The sequence below is a fragment of the Chenopodium quinoa genome, unplaced genomic scaffold (assembly GCF_001683475.1).
Source record: "Chenopodium quinoa cultivar QQ74 unplaced genomic scaffold, ASM168347v1, whole genome shotgun sequence".
NCBI classification, from domain to species: Eukaryota; Viridiplantae; Streptophyta; class Magnoliopsida; order Caryophyllales; family Amaranthaceae; genus Chenopodium; species Chenopodium quinoa.
This window is the reverse complement of record NW_018743196.1, coordinates 1,319,108-1,334,824: the sequence shown is the minus strand read 5'-3', so window position 1 is coordinate 1,334,824 and position 15,717 is coordinate 1,319,108. Positions and strand designations below refer to the sequence as shown.

At 35.4% G+C, this 15,717-nt stretch overlaps 2 protein-coding genes across 2 annotated transcripts; one reads left to right on the top strand and one right to left on the bottom strand.

Annotated features, from left to right (window-relative positions):
* Window positions 1-6,709: 6,709 nt before the first annotated feature.
* LOC110733047 (ribosomal RNA small subunit methyltransferase-like) lies at window positions 6,710-9,693 on the top strand. The gene is made up of 2 exons (XM_021913066.1): window positions 6,710-7,112; window positions 8,403-9,693. The coding sequence occupies exons 1-2, from the start codon at window positions 6,810-6,812 to the stop codon at window positions 9,189-9,191; spliced, it is 1,092 nt and encodes a 363-aa protein (XP_021768758.1). The 5' UTR covers window positions 6,710-6,809; the 3' UTR covers window positions 9,192-9,693.
* On the bottom strand, window positions 9,363-15,143 carry LOC110732924 (histidine kinase CKI1-like). Its single transcript, XM_021912909.1, has 8 exons — window positions 15,108-15,143; window positions 12,814-13,500; window positions 12,330-12,696; window positions 11,663-12,237; window positions 10,499-11,553; window positions 10,166-10,394; window positions 9,891-10,076; window positions 9,363-9,566 (listed from the first exon to the last, which is right to left on the bottom strand). Exons 1-8 carry the CDS (start codon window positions 15,141-15,143, stop codon window positions 9,363-9,365), a joined length of 3,339 nt encoding a protein of 1,112 aa, XP_021768601.1.
* Window positions 15,144-15,717: the final 574 nt, after the last annotated feature.

Sequence of the window (15,717 nt, the reverse complement as noted above, 5' to 3'; positions counted from 1 at the left end):
AAAATTGCCGAAATGTTTACCATGGTCCCTAATACCCTTCGAGAGTCCAATTGGGTGGGTGGAACCATCCGATTGGCCTTCAAACGACCATTTTACCGGTTTACAACTTGCACCGATTTCATTAACTCAAGCCTACCACGAACATTTATTACAACATATAATGATCATTTATGGTTCCAAACGGCATTATATGACCCCGAGATGTATCCCCTAAAATTTCATTTCTTTTCGACACCGAGCCCCAAAACCTTCGAAATTTCTATAAAAACACAGCCTTCAATTTTGGATTTTTTTTTTACATTTTTTCGCACGGAAATAAAAATTGCCGAAATGTTTACCATGGTCCCTAATAGCCCTCGGGAATCCAATTGGGTGGGTGGAACCATCCAATTTGCCTTTAAACAACCTATTTACCGTTTTACAACTTGCACCGATTTCATTAACTCAAGCATACCACGAACATTTATGACAACAAATAATGATCATATATGGTTCCGAACGACAATATATGACCCCAAGATATATTCCCTAGAATTTCAAGACTTATAGAATCCGGGTCTCGGAGACTCCAAATTTCACAAAAAGCGTGGATATTAGCCTTCAATTTTGGAAATTTTTTACTTTTTTCGCCCAAAAATAAAAATTGCCGAAATGTTTACCATGGTCCTTAATGCCCTCCCGGAGTCCAATTGGATAGGTAGAACCATCAAATTTGCCTTTAAACGACCAATTTATCGATTTACAACTTCCACCGATTTCATTAATTCAAGCCTACCATGAACATTTATGACAATATATAATGATCATATATGGTTTATGACATGATATGACCCCGAGATGTATCTCCTAAAATCTTTAGGCTTTTCAACAACGGAAACCGAAACCTCCAAAATTTCTCAAAAAGCATGGATATTAGCCTTCAATTTTGGAAATTTTTTAATTTTTTTTGCCCTTAAATAAAATTGCCTAAATAATTAACATAATCCCTAATATCTTCCAGGAGTCCCATATTGGGTGAGAGAAACCATCCAATTTGCCTTCAAACGACAAATTTATCGATTTACAACTTGCACCGATTTAATTAACTCAAGCCTACCACGAACATTTATGACAACATGTAATAATCATATATGGTTCCAAACGGCATTATATGACACCGAAATATATTTCCTGGAATTTCAAGACTTTTTCGATAACGAGTCCCGAAACCTTCAAAATTTCGCAACATGCGTGGATATTAGTCTTCCATTTTTGAATTTTTTTGACTTTTTTTGCTCGAAAATAAAAAATTGCAAAAATGTTTACCGTGGTCCTAATATCCTGTGAGAGTCCAATAGGCTCGGTGGAACCATCCAATTTGCCTTTAAATGACCAATTTACCGGTTTACAACTTACCCCGATTTCATGAACTCAAGCCTACCGCAAACATTTATGACAACATATAATGATCATCAATGGTTCCAAACGGAATTATATGACCCCGAGATGTATCCCCTAAAATCTCAAGGATTTTCGATATCGGGCCTCGAAACCTCCAAAATTTCTCAAAAAACGTGCATAAATATTGACGAAATATTTACCATAGTCCTTAATACCCTTTGTGAATCCCATTGGGTGGGACGAACCATCCAATTTGCCTTTAAACGACAAATTTCCTGATTTACAACTTTGCACCGATTTCATTAACTCAAGCTTATCACGAACATTTATGACAACATATAATGATCATTTATGGTTTAATACAATATTATATGACCCGGATATATATACCCTAAAATCTCAAAACCTTTCGAAACCGAGCCCCGAAACCTAAAAAATTTCTTTAAACGCATGGATATTAGCCTTCAATATTGGATTTTTTAAAAAACTTTTTTTAGACCGAAAATAAAAATTTCCAATTTTTTTACCATGGTCCCAAATACCCTTCGATAGTGCAATAATGTGGGTGGAACCACCAATTTGTCTCTAAACGGCCAATTTAACGGTTTACAACTTGCATCGATTTCACTAACTCAAGCCTACTACCACGAACATTTATGACAACAAATAATGATCATAATGGTTCAAAACGACATTATATGACCCCGAGTTATATTCCCTAAAATCTTAAGTCTTTTCGTCACCTAGTCCCGAAACCTCTAAAATTTCTCAAAAAACATGGATATTAGCCTTCAATTTTGGATTTTTTTTTGACTTTTTTTTGGCCCGTAGATACAAATTGCCGAAATATTTACCATGGTCCTTAATACCCTCCGGGAGTCCAATTGGATGGGTGGAACCATCCAATTTGCCTTTAAACAACCTATTTACCGGTTTACAACCTGCACCGATTTTATTAACTCAAGCCTATCACGGACATTATGACAACATATAATGATCATATATGGTTCCAAACGGAATTATATAACCCCGAGATGTATCCCCTAAAATCTCAAGGATTTTCAACACCGAGTCTCGAAACCTCCAAAATTTCTCAAAAAGCGTGGATATTAGCCTTGAATTTTGGAATTATTTGACTTTTTTTTCGCCCGCAAATAAAAACTGACAAAATGTTTATCATGGTCCCTAATATCCTCCGGGAACCCAATGTTATGGGTGGAATCATCCAATTTGTCTTTAAATGGTGAAATTACCGGTTATAACTTGCACCTATTTCATTAACTCAAGGCTACCACGAACATTATGACAACATATAATGATCATTTATGGTTGAAAACAGTATTATATGACTCCGAGATGTATCCCCTAAAATCTCAAAACTTTTCGACACCGGGTCCCGAAATCTCTAAAATTTCTCAAAAAGCGTGGATATAAGCTTTAATTTTGGAATTGACTTTTTTTCGCCCGAAAATAAAATTGCCGAAATATTTACCAAGGTCACTAATACGCTCTGGGAGTCCATTTGGGTGGGTGTATCCATCCAATTTGCCTTTAAACGACCAATTTACCGGTTTACAATTAACTTGCACCGATTCCATTAAATCAAGCCTACCACGAACACTTATAACTACATATAATGATCATAAATGGTTCCAAACGACATTATATGACCCAGAAATGAATCTCATAAAATTTTCAGGTTTTTCAACACCGGGCCTCGAAACCCCCAAAATTTCTCAAAAAGCATGGATCTTAGCTTTAATTTTGGAATATTTTGACTTTTTTTTGCCTGAAAATAAAAATTGCCGAAATGGTTACCATCGTCCCTAATACACTCCGGGAGTCCAATTGGGTGGGTGGAACCATCCAATCTGCCTTTAAACGGCCAATTTGCCGGTTTACAACTTGCATCGATTTCATTAACTCAAGCCTACCACTAACATCTATGACAACATATAATGATCATATATAGTTCCAAATGTTATTATATGACCCCCCGCCCAGATGTATTCTCTAAATTCTCAAGACTTTGCGACATCGAGCACCGAAACCTCCAAAATTTCTCATAAGGCGTGGACATTAGCCATCAATTTTGGAAAATTTTGACTATTTTTCGTCAGAAAATAAAAGTTGCAGAAATGTTTACCATGGTCCCTAATAACCTCCAATATTCCAATTGGGTGGGTTGAACCATCCAGTTTGCCTTTAAACGACCAATTTACAGGTTTACAACTTGCAACGATTTCATTAACTCAATCCTACCACGAATATTTATGACAACAAATAGTGATCATATATGGTTCCAAACGACATTATATGATCCCGAGATGTATTCCAAAATTTCTCAAAAAGCGTGGATATTAGCCTTTAATTTTTTAATTTTTAGACTTTTTTTTTCGCTTGAAAATAATAATTGCCGAAATGTTTACCATGGTCCTAAATACCCTTCGGAAGTCCAATTGGGTGGGTGGAACCATCCAATTTGTCTTTCAACGACCTATTTACCGGTTTATAACTTGCACCGATTTCATTAACTCAAGCCTACTACGAACTTTTTTAAACATAAATAGTTATCATATATGGTTCCAAACGACATTAAATGACCCAAAAATGTATCCCTAGAATTTCAAGACTTTTCGACACTAGTCCCTGACTTCTCTTAATTTTCTCAAAAAGCGTGAATATTAGCCTTCAATTTTGAAATTTTTGACTTTTTTTTCGCTTAGAAATAAAAATTGCCAAAATTTTTACCATGGTCCCTAATACGGTCCGGGAGTCCCATTGGGAGGGTGGAACCATCCTATTTGCCTTTAAACGACCAATTTACCGGTTTACAACTTGACCCAATTTCATTAACTCATGCCTACCAAGAACATTTATGACAACAAATAATGATCATATATGGTTCCAAATAGCATGATATAACCGTGAGATGTATCCCCTAAAATTTCAAAACTTTTCGAAACCAGGCCTCGAATCCTCAGAAATTTCTCAAAAATTGTGGATATTAGCCTTCAATTTTGAAATTTTTTGCTTTTTTTTTCGCCAAAAATAAAAATTGCCAAAATGTTTACCATGGTCCCTAATACCGTCTGAGAGTCCTATTGCGTGGGTGGAACCATCCAATTTGCCTTTAAACGCCCAATTTACCGGTTTACAACTTGCACCGATATCATTAACTCAAGCCTACCATGAACATTTATGACAACAAATAATGTTCATATATGGTTCCAAACAACATTATATGACCCCGAGATGTATCCTCTAAAACTGCAAGACTTTTCGACATCGAGCCCCGAAATTTCCATAATTTCTCAAAAAGCGTGGATATTAAGTCTTCAATTTTGGAATTTTTTTAACTTTTTTCGCCTGGAAATAAAAATTGCCGAAATGTTTACTATGGTCCCTAATACCCTCCGGGAGTCCAATTGGGTTGTTGGAACCATCCAATTTGCCTTTAAACGACCAATTTAATTACCGGTCTACAACTTGCACGAATTTCATTAACTCAAGCCTACTATGAACATTTATGACTACATATAATGATCATATATGGTTTCAAACGACATTATATGACCCTTCAATTTTGATTTTTTTTGATTTTTTTGCCCGGAAATAAAAATTACTGAAATGTTAACCATGATCCCTAATACCCTTCGGGAGTCCAATTGGGTGGATGGAATCATCCAATTTGCCTTTAAACGACTAATATACCGGTTTACAACTTGTACCGATTTCATTAATTCAAGCCTACCACGAACATTTATGACAAAAAATAATGATCATATATAGTTCCAAACGACATTATATGACCCTAAGATGTATCCCATAAAATTTCAAGACTTTTCGACACCGGGTCTCGAAACATAAAAATTTTCTCAAAAAGCGTGGATATTAACTTTCAATTTTAGAATTTTTTTGACTTTTTTCACCCGGAAATAAAAATTGCCGATATGTTTACCATGGTCCCTAATACCCTCCGAGAGTCCACATGGGTCTGTGAAACCATTCAATTTGCTTTTAAACGATCAATTTACCAAATTACAACTTGCACCGATTAACCGGTTTACAACAACCAATTTAATTAACTAACACCGAACCCGACTTGAACCGAAATTGACCCAAACCCATTTGAACCCGTCAAAACCCGAATTTAACCCGACTTGTTTCTAACCTGACCTGAATTCAACCCGACCCGTTCGTAACCCGACCCGAATTTTTCCTAACCTATTACAAACCCGACCCCAAATCAACCCGACTTGTTTACCCGACCCATATTCAACCCGATTTTTTATTGACCTGACCCGAATTTTACCATACCTATTACTTACAGAACCCAAAAATTCAACCCGATATGTTACTAACCCGACTTGTTATTAACCCGACCTAAATTCAACCCAAATTGTTCCTAACCCGATTTCAAATCACCTTAAATGCAATTTAGACCACCTTATTATTGTTGATCAAAGCATTTTATCTTGGGAGACCAAGTCAGTCGAGGCCAGCAAAAGAAAGGACCATCATCCTCAAATTTAAAAATTTAAGAGTTAAATATATTATATATTTGTTGTATGGTAAAAGGAGATAATTATCTTCCTAAATTATAGATTATAGTTCCCTATTATATTGTGATATATATTATAGTAAAAGGAAATAATTAGCTTGATAAAAATGATAAATATCTGTTTATAGTTAGTTGAACTCGAATATGACTTGACTTAGAAATGACCCGACCTGATTGTAACCTGCAAATTATTGACTTGAACATAACCCGACTTGAATCCGAAAATGACTCGACTTGGAAATCACCCAACCTGATTATAATCCGCAAATTATTGACTTGAACCGAACCCGACTTGAACCCGAGAATGACCAGACTTGAAAATGACCCGACCTGATTATAATCCGCAAATTATTGTCTTGAATCAAACCCGAGAATGACCCGACCTGATTCTAACCCGCAAATTATTGACTTGAATTGAACCTGACTCGAACCCGAGAATTACCCTAACCCGTTTTAACCCGTAAAAATCCGAATTAAACCCGACCTATTGTTCACCCGGCCCGTATGTAACCCGACATGTTATTAACCCGACCCAAACCCGATAAGAAGTATGACCCGACGTGACCCGACTCAAGCATGACCCAACCCAAACCCGACCCACATAAGTTATGGAGTTAATCTGAATTGACCCGAACTGAGTTAACCTGACCCACGTTTACCCGACCGAAACCCGACCCATTTATCCGAATTGACAGTTCTAAACTTCTAATCACCTCTACGGCTCTACTCTAGAATTCTAATATTAACATCCCTAAGATACCCTTTCAAAACCCTAGCATACAGCAACCAATGTACTACTATCAAACCTTAAACCTTTCACTCTCTAAAAACTGAAAACTTGTGAAAATTTTTTGACAGCACAAAAATGGCGGGCGGAAAAATCAGAAAAGAGAAGCAAAAGGGGAGCAACCATTTTCAAGGAGGAATACCCTTTCACAAATCAAAGGGACAACACATTTTGAAAAATCCAATGTTGGTTGAATCAATTGTTCAGAAAGCTGGTATTAAACCTACAGATGTTATTCTGGAAATTGGTCCAGGTACTGGTAATCTTACTAAGAAGCTTCTAGAAGCTGGCAAGAAAGTTGTTGCTGTTGAGTTGGATCCTCGTATGGTTCTTGAGCTTAAACGCCGTTTTCAAGGCACCCCTTTGTCCACTCGTTTAGAGGTTCTTTTTCCCACCCTTTTTTTTTGTTAAAAGATTTGATCTTTTTTTGTTTAGTTGATGGGATTTTGTGGAGCTTGAATTTCCTATATATTTAATGGTTAGAAATTATAAATTTTCAAAGGAGAAAAATTGAATCTTTTTGGTTATTTGTTGAATTGGGCTTTTGCTGAGTTGCAAGAATGAAACTTGTTGAAGAAAATAGGGCAATTTGAGCTCTGTGATGCTGATTTGAACTCAATGTTGGGAATTAGGACCTGTTTGTTATATTTGGAGGAAGCATTACCCAGTATGTATTATTTTTCTGTTATGATTGTAGATGCATCTAAATTGTGTGTTATATAAATCATATAATCATAAGCAATCGTTACAAGAACAAAAGAGGAATGAATTGGATTTTTCAAAAGGAAGTTATGTTGGGAATAGGGATTATATAGCTCCTGATTTCTTATATGTTTGATTTGTATGATGCTCCACTGTTTTTGGTGGTTGTAGTTTTGGAGTTGTGGTTCGAGTTGAACTTCATTGTTTATGAATTGCTATTGGGGCTAGTAGAGATGGATGAAATTTGAGGTCGACAATGAATGTCCTTTCATTGCTTTGAGGAGAAGGTGATTGAGGATTCTATAATAAAAGTTGCATCAAAAAAGTTGATTGTGCAAATGGCAATTCATGTTCTTGTAGGTTCTAGAAGCAAAGAAATCTGGGAGCAAAGTCATATTATCTTGTTTCGTAGTGTGCAAACGGTTATGCAGGGCTCTAAAGTCCAAATAAATCATGTACTCCTATCGTTTTGTGGTATTGTGTTTGGCTGAAGACAAACCCGCACCTAGGAGAGAGGTAGACAGCATAGTTTATATAGGAGTAGCCCATTAAGCTTATTCATTAATCTCATTCTTTACTTTATCATTTTAAAATAAATCTCTTTTGTGCTCACCGTGAACTCCCATAGATGTGTATGGTAATGATCAGTGTGTTAAATCATGCACCTTTGGTTCCCAGAGAGCTTGCTACTGTGGTTTGCTCTGACCTTTCCTTGGAACAAAACAGAGTATCGTGACTGGCATATCTATTGCTTTCATCTCTACTTGTAGCCTAGTGAATTCTTTTTCTTGAGTTAATTGTTTAGTTTTTGAATTGATAGATGTTAACATTCAACTAGACAAGTTTGGATTACTTATCAGACTTAAAACTCTGCTTGATTTTGTGGCTTGACAAATTAATAGAGCATTAATTTAAGCAGCATCTTGATCAGCTATGTCTTCCTGAGTACTGAAATTCTTTGTCAAACAGGTTATCCAAGGAGATGTTCTCAAGTGTGAACTTCCATTTTTTGATATCTGTGTTGCCAACATCCCTTACCAAATCTCTTCCCCGCTTGTGCTCAAGTTGTTGGACATCAACCAAAGGCAAAACTTCAGATGTGCAATTATAATGTTCCAAAGAGAATTTGCGATGAGGCTTGTTGCTCAACCAGGTGACAAGCTCTATTGCCGTCTCTCAGTGAACACTCAGCTCCTTGCTCGGGTCTTCCATCTCCTCAAAGTTGGGAAGAATAATTTCAGACCCCCACCTAAGGTCGACTCCTCAGTCGTTCGTATTGAACCAAGAAAGCCTCTTCCTATACCAGCCGGCAAACTTAAGGAGTGGAATGGGCTGCTCTCTTTATGTTTCAGCAGAAAGAACAAAACACTTGGATCAATATTTGGCCAGAAAAAGGTTCTTGAAATGTTAGAGAAGAACTACAGGACCTTAGAATCTTTGGGACAATTGATGAATGACTCAGAGGCAATTGATATGTCTGTCTTAGCCGATGAGAAAGACAATCAGGTAGACGAGGATGAAACTATGGAAGTGGATGATGGAAAAGCCGATGAAGATGAAATGGAGGTTGAAGTTTCAGATACTGACTCTGACAATGATATGCAAGCAAACGATCCTAATTTTAAAGCTAAGGTGATAGATGTGTTGAAGTGGTATGATTACGCAGACAAAAGATCGTCCAAGCTCACACAAAATGAATTCATACACTTATTATCGGTTTTCAACCAGGCCGGTATTCACTTCACTAGTAAAAAATAGTGATTCAATATGCAATTTATTTCTTTGTGATAAATACATGCACCCAATTTTGCCTCTTGATTTCATTATCCCATATAATTTGTTATACCCCGAAATTAAAAATGTGAGTGGCAACAGTTTTAGAACTAAATAGTAGCATAATCTGTTTTTCTTTGTATCTTTATTATCTATTTATCTTATATAGCTGTTGAATGTAGTTTCCATAGCAACGATCTTGGAAAAGCGTAGTCTCCATTCTATGTTTCTTTCACCTCTGCAACACCACCACCAGTCACAGAAATCACTTAGCGGCAAAGAGCCATGTGACCCTTGAGACTGATTTATGAGGCGGGAAAGAGCCCCATGACCCTTCAGAACATTATAGAACCGATCTGACTGCAAGTGCAGGTAACAAGTAAACAAATCAATATGTAGTCAGACTGGAGGTAAAAAAGTGAGTGAGTGTTTATGAAGTCTAATAGAAATGGCTTTTATTTATACAACGAAAATCAAAACAGGTAAACATCTGAAGAAAAGCTTAGGAAGTGTGATATAGTTTATTGATACTTCTTTCCAGAATTCCAGGCATATAAAAGAGAAGTAATGAAAAATCAAATACCTGCATTGTCAATGTTCCTGAGTAGTTTGTCTTGCCAGTAAAGAGCTAACAGAAAAATTAATCTGACTCTAGATTCTATTGACAGACAAATATTGTAGTACTTTAAGAAGCTCTTCACGACGGAGTGGCTTTGTTAGGTGGGAATCCATTCCAGCCTCAGCAATCTTCCTGCCTTCTTCTCCATCCACCTCATGAGCTGACAGTGCAATAATCGGAATGTGTAGTCCGTACTTCTTCTCTTCTTCGCGGATTTTCTGTGTTGCTTCAAAGCCAGTCATCACTGGCATCTGAGATCAACACAAGATACCTCAGGTTAGTAAAAATTGTGAATTACAGTAAGTTATAAGTTGAACAGAAATAAATTTTGGTAGCTTACCTCACAGTCCATGATTATAAAATCATATGGAAACTTAGAGGGTTCTCCACTTGGCTGGTTGCTCAATGCTTTGCAAACTACCTCAATAGCTTCTTTGCCATTTTCACATGACTGAGTTTCAGCTCCTAAGCGCATAACACATGTTTCAGCGAGTTTTCTTTGTAACAAATGATCTTCAACAATCAATATCTTCTTTCCTTCCAAAGGAGATTCCTTGATCTCTGCATCCCTGTTAACACAAATATATAAAACTGAAGACATTTACCTTTGAATCAAACTACATGAAATCATGAAAAATGTGAATAGTATATATACATCATTACATTACATTACCTTGGAACTTCTTGTATTTCTCCTATTTGAGTAGTTTTAGTCATCGACGTGGACTTTTCACTGCTAGAGCTCCTTAGAACTTGTGGGACTTCTGGCTTCTGAACATAGTTTTCACTACCATTAGTAAGTTTCAAACTTCGTCTACTCCTTGCTGGCTTGATCTCCCCACCACTAGATGACTCACCTATATCTTCTTCAGTTTCTGATTGTGTAAATAAAACTGCAACACGAGTGTTGGATCTCTTTGATCTTCCATAAGCAGGAGATCTTATAGAATCACCCCCAAATTCAGGGAGAAGCCTTATAATCTTTGATAAGCGTGACCCATGAAGAAGTTCCGAAATGATAAGATCTGTTGAAGGGAGACTCTCATCTTGTAAGCCTTGGAAATGAGCCCTACGGGTGTCTGGCCTGTCGAGCCAAACCACCTTGATGCAGGTCATGTATAAGTCCTTTCTGAATTCAGACACTGATCTCTGCATTTTCTGAAAATCATCCCCTGCATTGCAATCTATTACAAGTAGTATGCATTTCACTGACCCTCGAATAGTGGACCTTTTGTACACCGGAAGGACCTCATTGGTACCATCCATCATATTAAGAGGAAGCAGTTTTGACCAACCTCTACCACTGCGCTCAGAGCTGCTACTCAAGTAGGTTCCATGAGGAGGGCTCGTGGCTGACCTCCCTGACGATGAGTTGTAATATTGAGGCTCAATGAGCATAGATTTGACCTTCTTAAGAGTTGGAGAGAGTTGCTTTCCTTGGCTTAGGACCTTCAAGTTTACTCTGAGGCTCTTCATGTATCTATGGATCATTCCTCTTCGCGTATCATTCTTGATTAAGAGAATCACTAAAGACTTTTCACCTCTAGGGCTACGAATACATGTGCTTAACCCTGAGCCTGAATTGATGTCCCTATGCTCTGTCAATTCTTGCCTCGGGTTATCCGAACATTCCTCTTGTACTATGAAAAAGATGTTGAATTTGAAGCATGTCCCTTGCTCGCCATTAGCTTTGTCCACGATTTCTATGTCTCCCCCCATCAATCTTACCTGCATATAATTTTCATACACCTCAATAGTGTTACATTTAACACTGAATATTCAACATAAGTAGTTTTGCAAATAAATTGACTTCATTTTTTATGTCAAACATACATACCAAAGATTGGACAATGCCTAGTCCCAAGCCAGTGCCATCTTGCCCAGCAGAGTTGTCTTTGACTTGAACAAAGTTCTCAATGATCAAACGACGCTTGTCCTTAGGGATCCCAGGACCTGTATCTTCCACCATAAACACAAACTCCATGCAGTTTGAATCTTGCTTGATTGTCTTCATGTTTTCGAGATCATTATATGCACGTTCATTCTCATGGAAGAAGCGCGACAACCTGTTTAGCAAGTTGTTCCTGTTTGAAGCAATGATAGTGGTCTCAAAGCTCAGCTTCTTTGCTTGACACTTGATACAAATGTTCCCTTGCGAAGTGAACTTGACTGCATTACTCAGCAAGTTGCCAAGAATCTGTTTGAGCTTGCCGCGGTCACCTCTTACTTGGGAGTGCTTGAAGATGGAACCATCACAAGGGTCTAGGATCACCTCTACTCCCTTTTTCATAGCAACCGGGTGGTGTAAATCAGCTACATCTTCAAGAAGTTGTGCTAAACTGAACTCATTCTCCTCCAATTTCATTTTTCCTGCTTCTATCTTGCTGAAATCTAGGATGGAATTCACTAATGCTGCATATTTCAACAATAAAAACAGAGGAATTAGTTGTTACAAACAATCTTCCTTGAATAAAGCATACACATATGTTTATACTTTGTATTACCTAAAAGATCCTCAACACAAGTATCTATCTTCCTCAAGTTAGAAGCAACTTGAGAAGAGGGATGAAGATCAGTAGCAGAGAGTTCGGTCAAGCCCTTGATGCAAGCTAAATAGCCGCGAACATCATGGTTAGCACTCGCAAAGGCCAAACTTTGCTTTATGCTCTTTCTCTCGGCCTGTGTAGTTTTCTCCATTTCCCTCATGTATGCTACACACAATTGCACTTCCCTCCTTTCCGCTTTAACAAGCAACGTGACAAACGCAAACATGCCAACCCACAAGATAATTATTATAGGTATCAACTCCATCTTCATGTGCTCGAGGACATTGATAAGTAATCTATTGCTTGGATAAGCCAATACATATACCTACATTATAGTTATATACGCATGAAAAATGAAGATTTTAACAACACTTTGTAAATGATATGTAATGTTGACAATGTAACTTATATGGATTGTGTGTAAAATAACATAAAAACATACCATTGGCACCCTGGCAGTATCAATCGACAAGCAATAGAATATGTAATTGGCTCCTCCAATGTCTAAGGCGGTACCACCAGTTTTAGTATCACCATTGTTGTTGGGATTATTGCATGAAATTTCACCAATATTATAAGTTTGGTGGCTACCTAGCACCAAAGCTTTACCATTCTTAATTTTGATGTCGACGTCTTTTATACCATCCATTAGTACCTTGTCACCACCAAGGGTTGCCATGTACAAGCTTGCACCCAAAAGATTTGTACTAGAGAAGAGCGTTGTTATTACTTCACTAGAAAAACCAAGAGAGATAGCTCCAGCTTTACCTAGCCTCACGGTGTCTAAGAATAGACTTGACGATTCTTTTCCATCGTTAGCACTCCATCGAGACCCTAACGATGCATAACCATTTTGGCTATCCATTGCATTTTTGAACCATGTCTCATTGACTATATCGAGTGGTTTTGTGATATTGGCTTCTCCAAGTAATTCTCCACTAGTAGATTTTACTAGTTGAGTATACCAAGTGTAATGATCAAGATTATTTGCAAAAGTTGAGTTTGAGTATAATGCAAATATTTGATCATCTTCTTTAATATATGAAAAGAAGAGGCCATCTAATCCAATGTACGAAGCTTGAATTGTATGAGGTATGACCAATAGTGATATAAATAATGCAGGCGCAACCTGAAAATGTTTAAAATTGGTTATGGAATTAATTACAAAACAAAATATTTAAATAAGTATAAAATATATAAATTTAAAAGTTATCCGTTTAAAATCAATTGTCACATTACCAAGGTCGTAACTAGATTGTTCTGGTTATGAAGTTTCTAAAGTGGGCTTAAAGGTGTATGTACTTGGATACTAATATATTAATTGAAATTGGTTATTTTTTTTAAAGATATTTCGTATTAAAAGTCTGAAATGATTCATATTTATTTTATAATTTTTTTTAAAAAAATAACATTAAGTTTAGATAATATTTAACGTGGAAAAAACTCTCTTAATAACTACCACAAAGTAAATTATCAATGGAGTTGTTTCAAAAAAATAAATAAATAAATAAATAATAAAATAAAATATCAATGGAGTGATTTAGAAAAATAGTGGAATAATTACAAGGAAGAGAGTATTATGGAGGAATAATTATATATATATATATATATATATATATATATATATATATATATATATATCACGGAATAATAGGATTTTATTAGAGATATTATTGCTGATTATGTCATATTTTTAAAAAAATCAAACCTAAGAAATGAAAATAAATTCGGAATGTAATATCAATTATAAACTTTAAAAATTATTTCAATTTGCAGTATCCTCAAATCATAGATGATCGATATTCTCTCAATATGCATCTACTTATCTTTAAATTTGTCGCACATTCTGGTAAATATATTTTATTAAATGCAATTAGTCAATTTTAGTAAAGGTTGAAGAATCAAACCAATTTTAAGATTTTATGTTTCAGTAGAAAGTAGGTTATATACTATCAAATGATTAAATCCATTGTACAAGTATTATATTTAAAGACTCGTTCAAATATGTCATTCTTTTAACACACCATATTTGAATTGGAATTTTAACATGGTATTTTTAAATAAAATCGTAACATTTTAGTTACAGATGAATATCATATCACTACTATTCAAAAAAAAAAAATATCATATCACTAATATATAAAGTCGATCTTGCAGCACTATAATTATTTACGTACAATTATAAAACAAATCTCAAAAACAAAACGGATAAGGAAGATTACAAACCTCCTTTTGAATTTCAGGAAATAAAAGTTTTGACTCCCGTATTAGTGTCCAAAACACTTGCTAGATTGATTGCTGATGAATTTATGGGAGGTATAAGTTTTGCCAAGTATTGAACAACTTCATAACGAGCATAGCTTGCTTCCATATTCACATTTTTCACAATTTTTTTCATGGTATGATACCATATTGGGTTAATGACACTTAGTAGCAACAACGCGACAAACATCTGTACGTGATAACATGGACAAATGCACAATTAAGTTACATATCAATATATCATAGCTCCTTTTTCAAAAAAAAAAAAAAAATAAAAAAAAATAAAAAAATAGAGTTACATATAAAAACTACAAGGATTCTACCCGAACATCAAACAATCTAGTTACAAACTAGCTCAAAGGAACGGTTTTGAAAACAAACACATAAACTTCTTTTCTTAAAATATATATTATTGCATATAAAGTTGATTAACAAAAAAAAAAAAAAAAAAAAAAAACAATGATTATTGCTTACCAAGAAGGTGAAGAAAGTAAGTAGCCTCATCGCCATTACTCTGATAATATCTCCCATCGAAGCATGCGAGTTTATGTATGAAAAAAATCAATAAGAAAGCAAACTATAAAAAAAAAAAAAAAAAAAAAAAAAAAAAGAGCTAATTGTAAAAAGATTTGCTCCTAAAAAATAATTAAACTTCCTTTTATTCAAGAGGCAATAAAACCAGCCTTAATAAATCTATTAAAACAAGAAAATTGGGCTCTTAATTTTTTTTTTTTTTGAAGGAAGGAAGGAAGGAAAGGAAGGAAATAATTGGTATCAGTGACTTTGAAAATAAACTAAAAACAAGTGAAGTATATTATTATTATATAAATCTATACAAACTTGAAACTTCAAATTCCTTTGTAATTATTTTCATATTTTGTGTTCATTTTGACAAAATCGGAATAAAGATACTCGGTAGTAATATTTTAATTAAATGTAATTTTGTAAAAGACACTTAAGAACAGGGATCATATCTCATCTATATCACAATCTTATATGACTTTAAAATGAAAATTTTTATTTTGTACTCCCGAATTTTGTGGGATACAACATTTGCAAAAAAAAAAAAAAAATCAAAATCAAT

Excerpts from the sequence above, each read along its gene's own strand:
- LOC110733047 (XM_021913066.1), top strand. The coding sequence starts at position 6,810 with ATGGCGGGCGGAAAAATCAGAAAAGAGAAGCAAAAGGGGAGCAACCAT. Across the intron at positions 7,113-8,402 it reads CTTTGTCCACTCGTTTAGAG|GTTATCCAAGGAGATGTTCT; the intron begins GTTCTTTTTCCC and ends TTTGTCAAACAG.
- LOC110732924 (XM_021912909.1), bottom strand. The coding sequence starts at position 15,143 with ATGGCGATGAGGCTACTTACTTTCTTCACCTTCTTG. Across the intron at positions 12,697-12,813 it reads ATACTGCCAGGGTGCCAATG|GTATATGTATTGGCTTATCC; the intron begins GTATGTTTTTAT and ends ACTATAATGTAG. Across the intron at positions 12,238-12,329 it reads TTGTGTTGAGGATCTTTTAG|CATTAGTGAATTCCATCCTA; the intron begins GTAATACAAAGT and ends TGAAATATGCAG.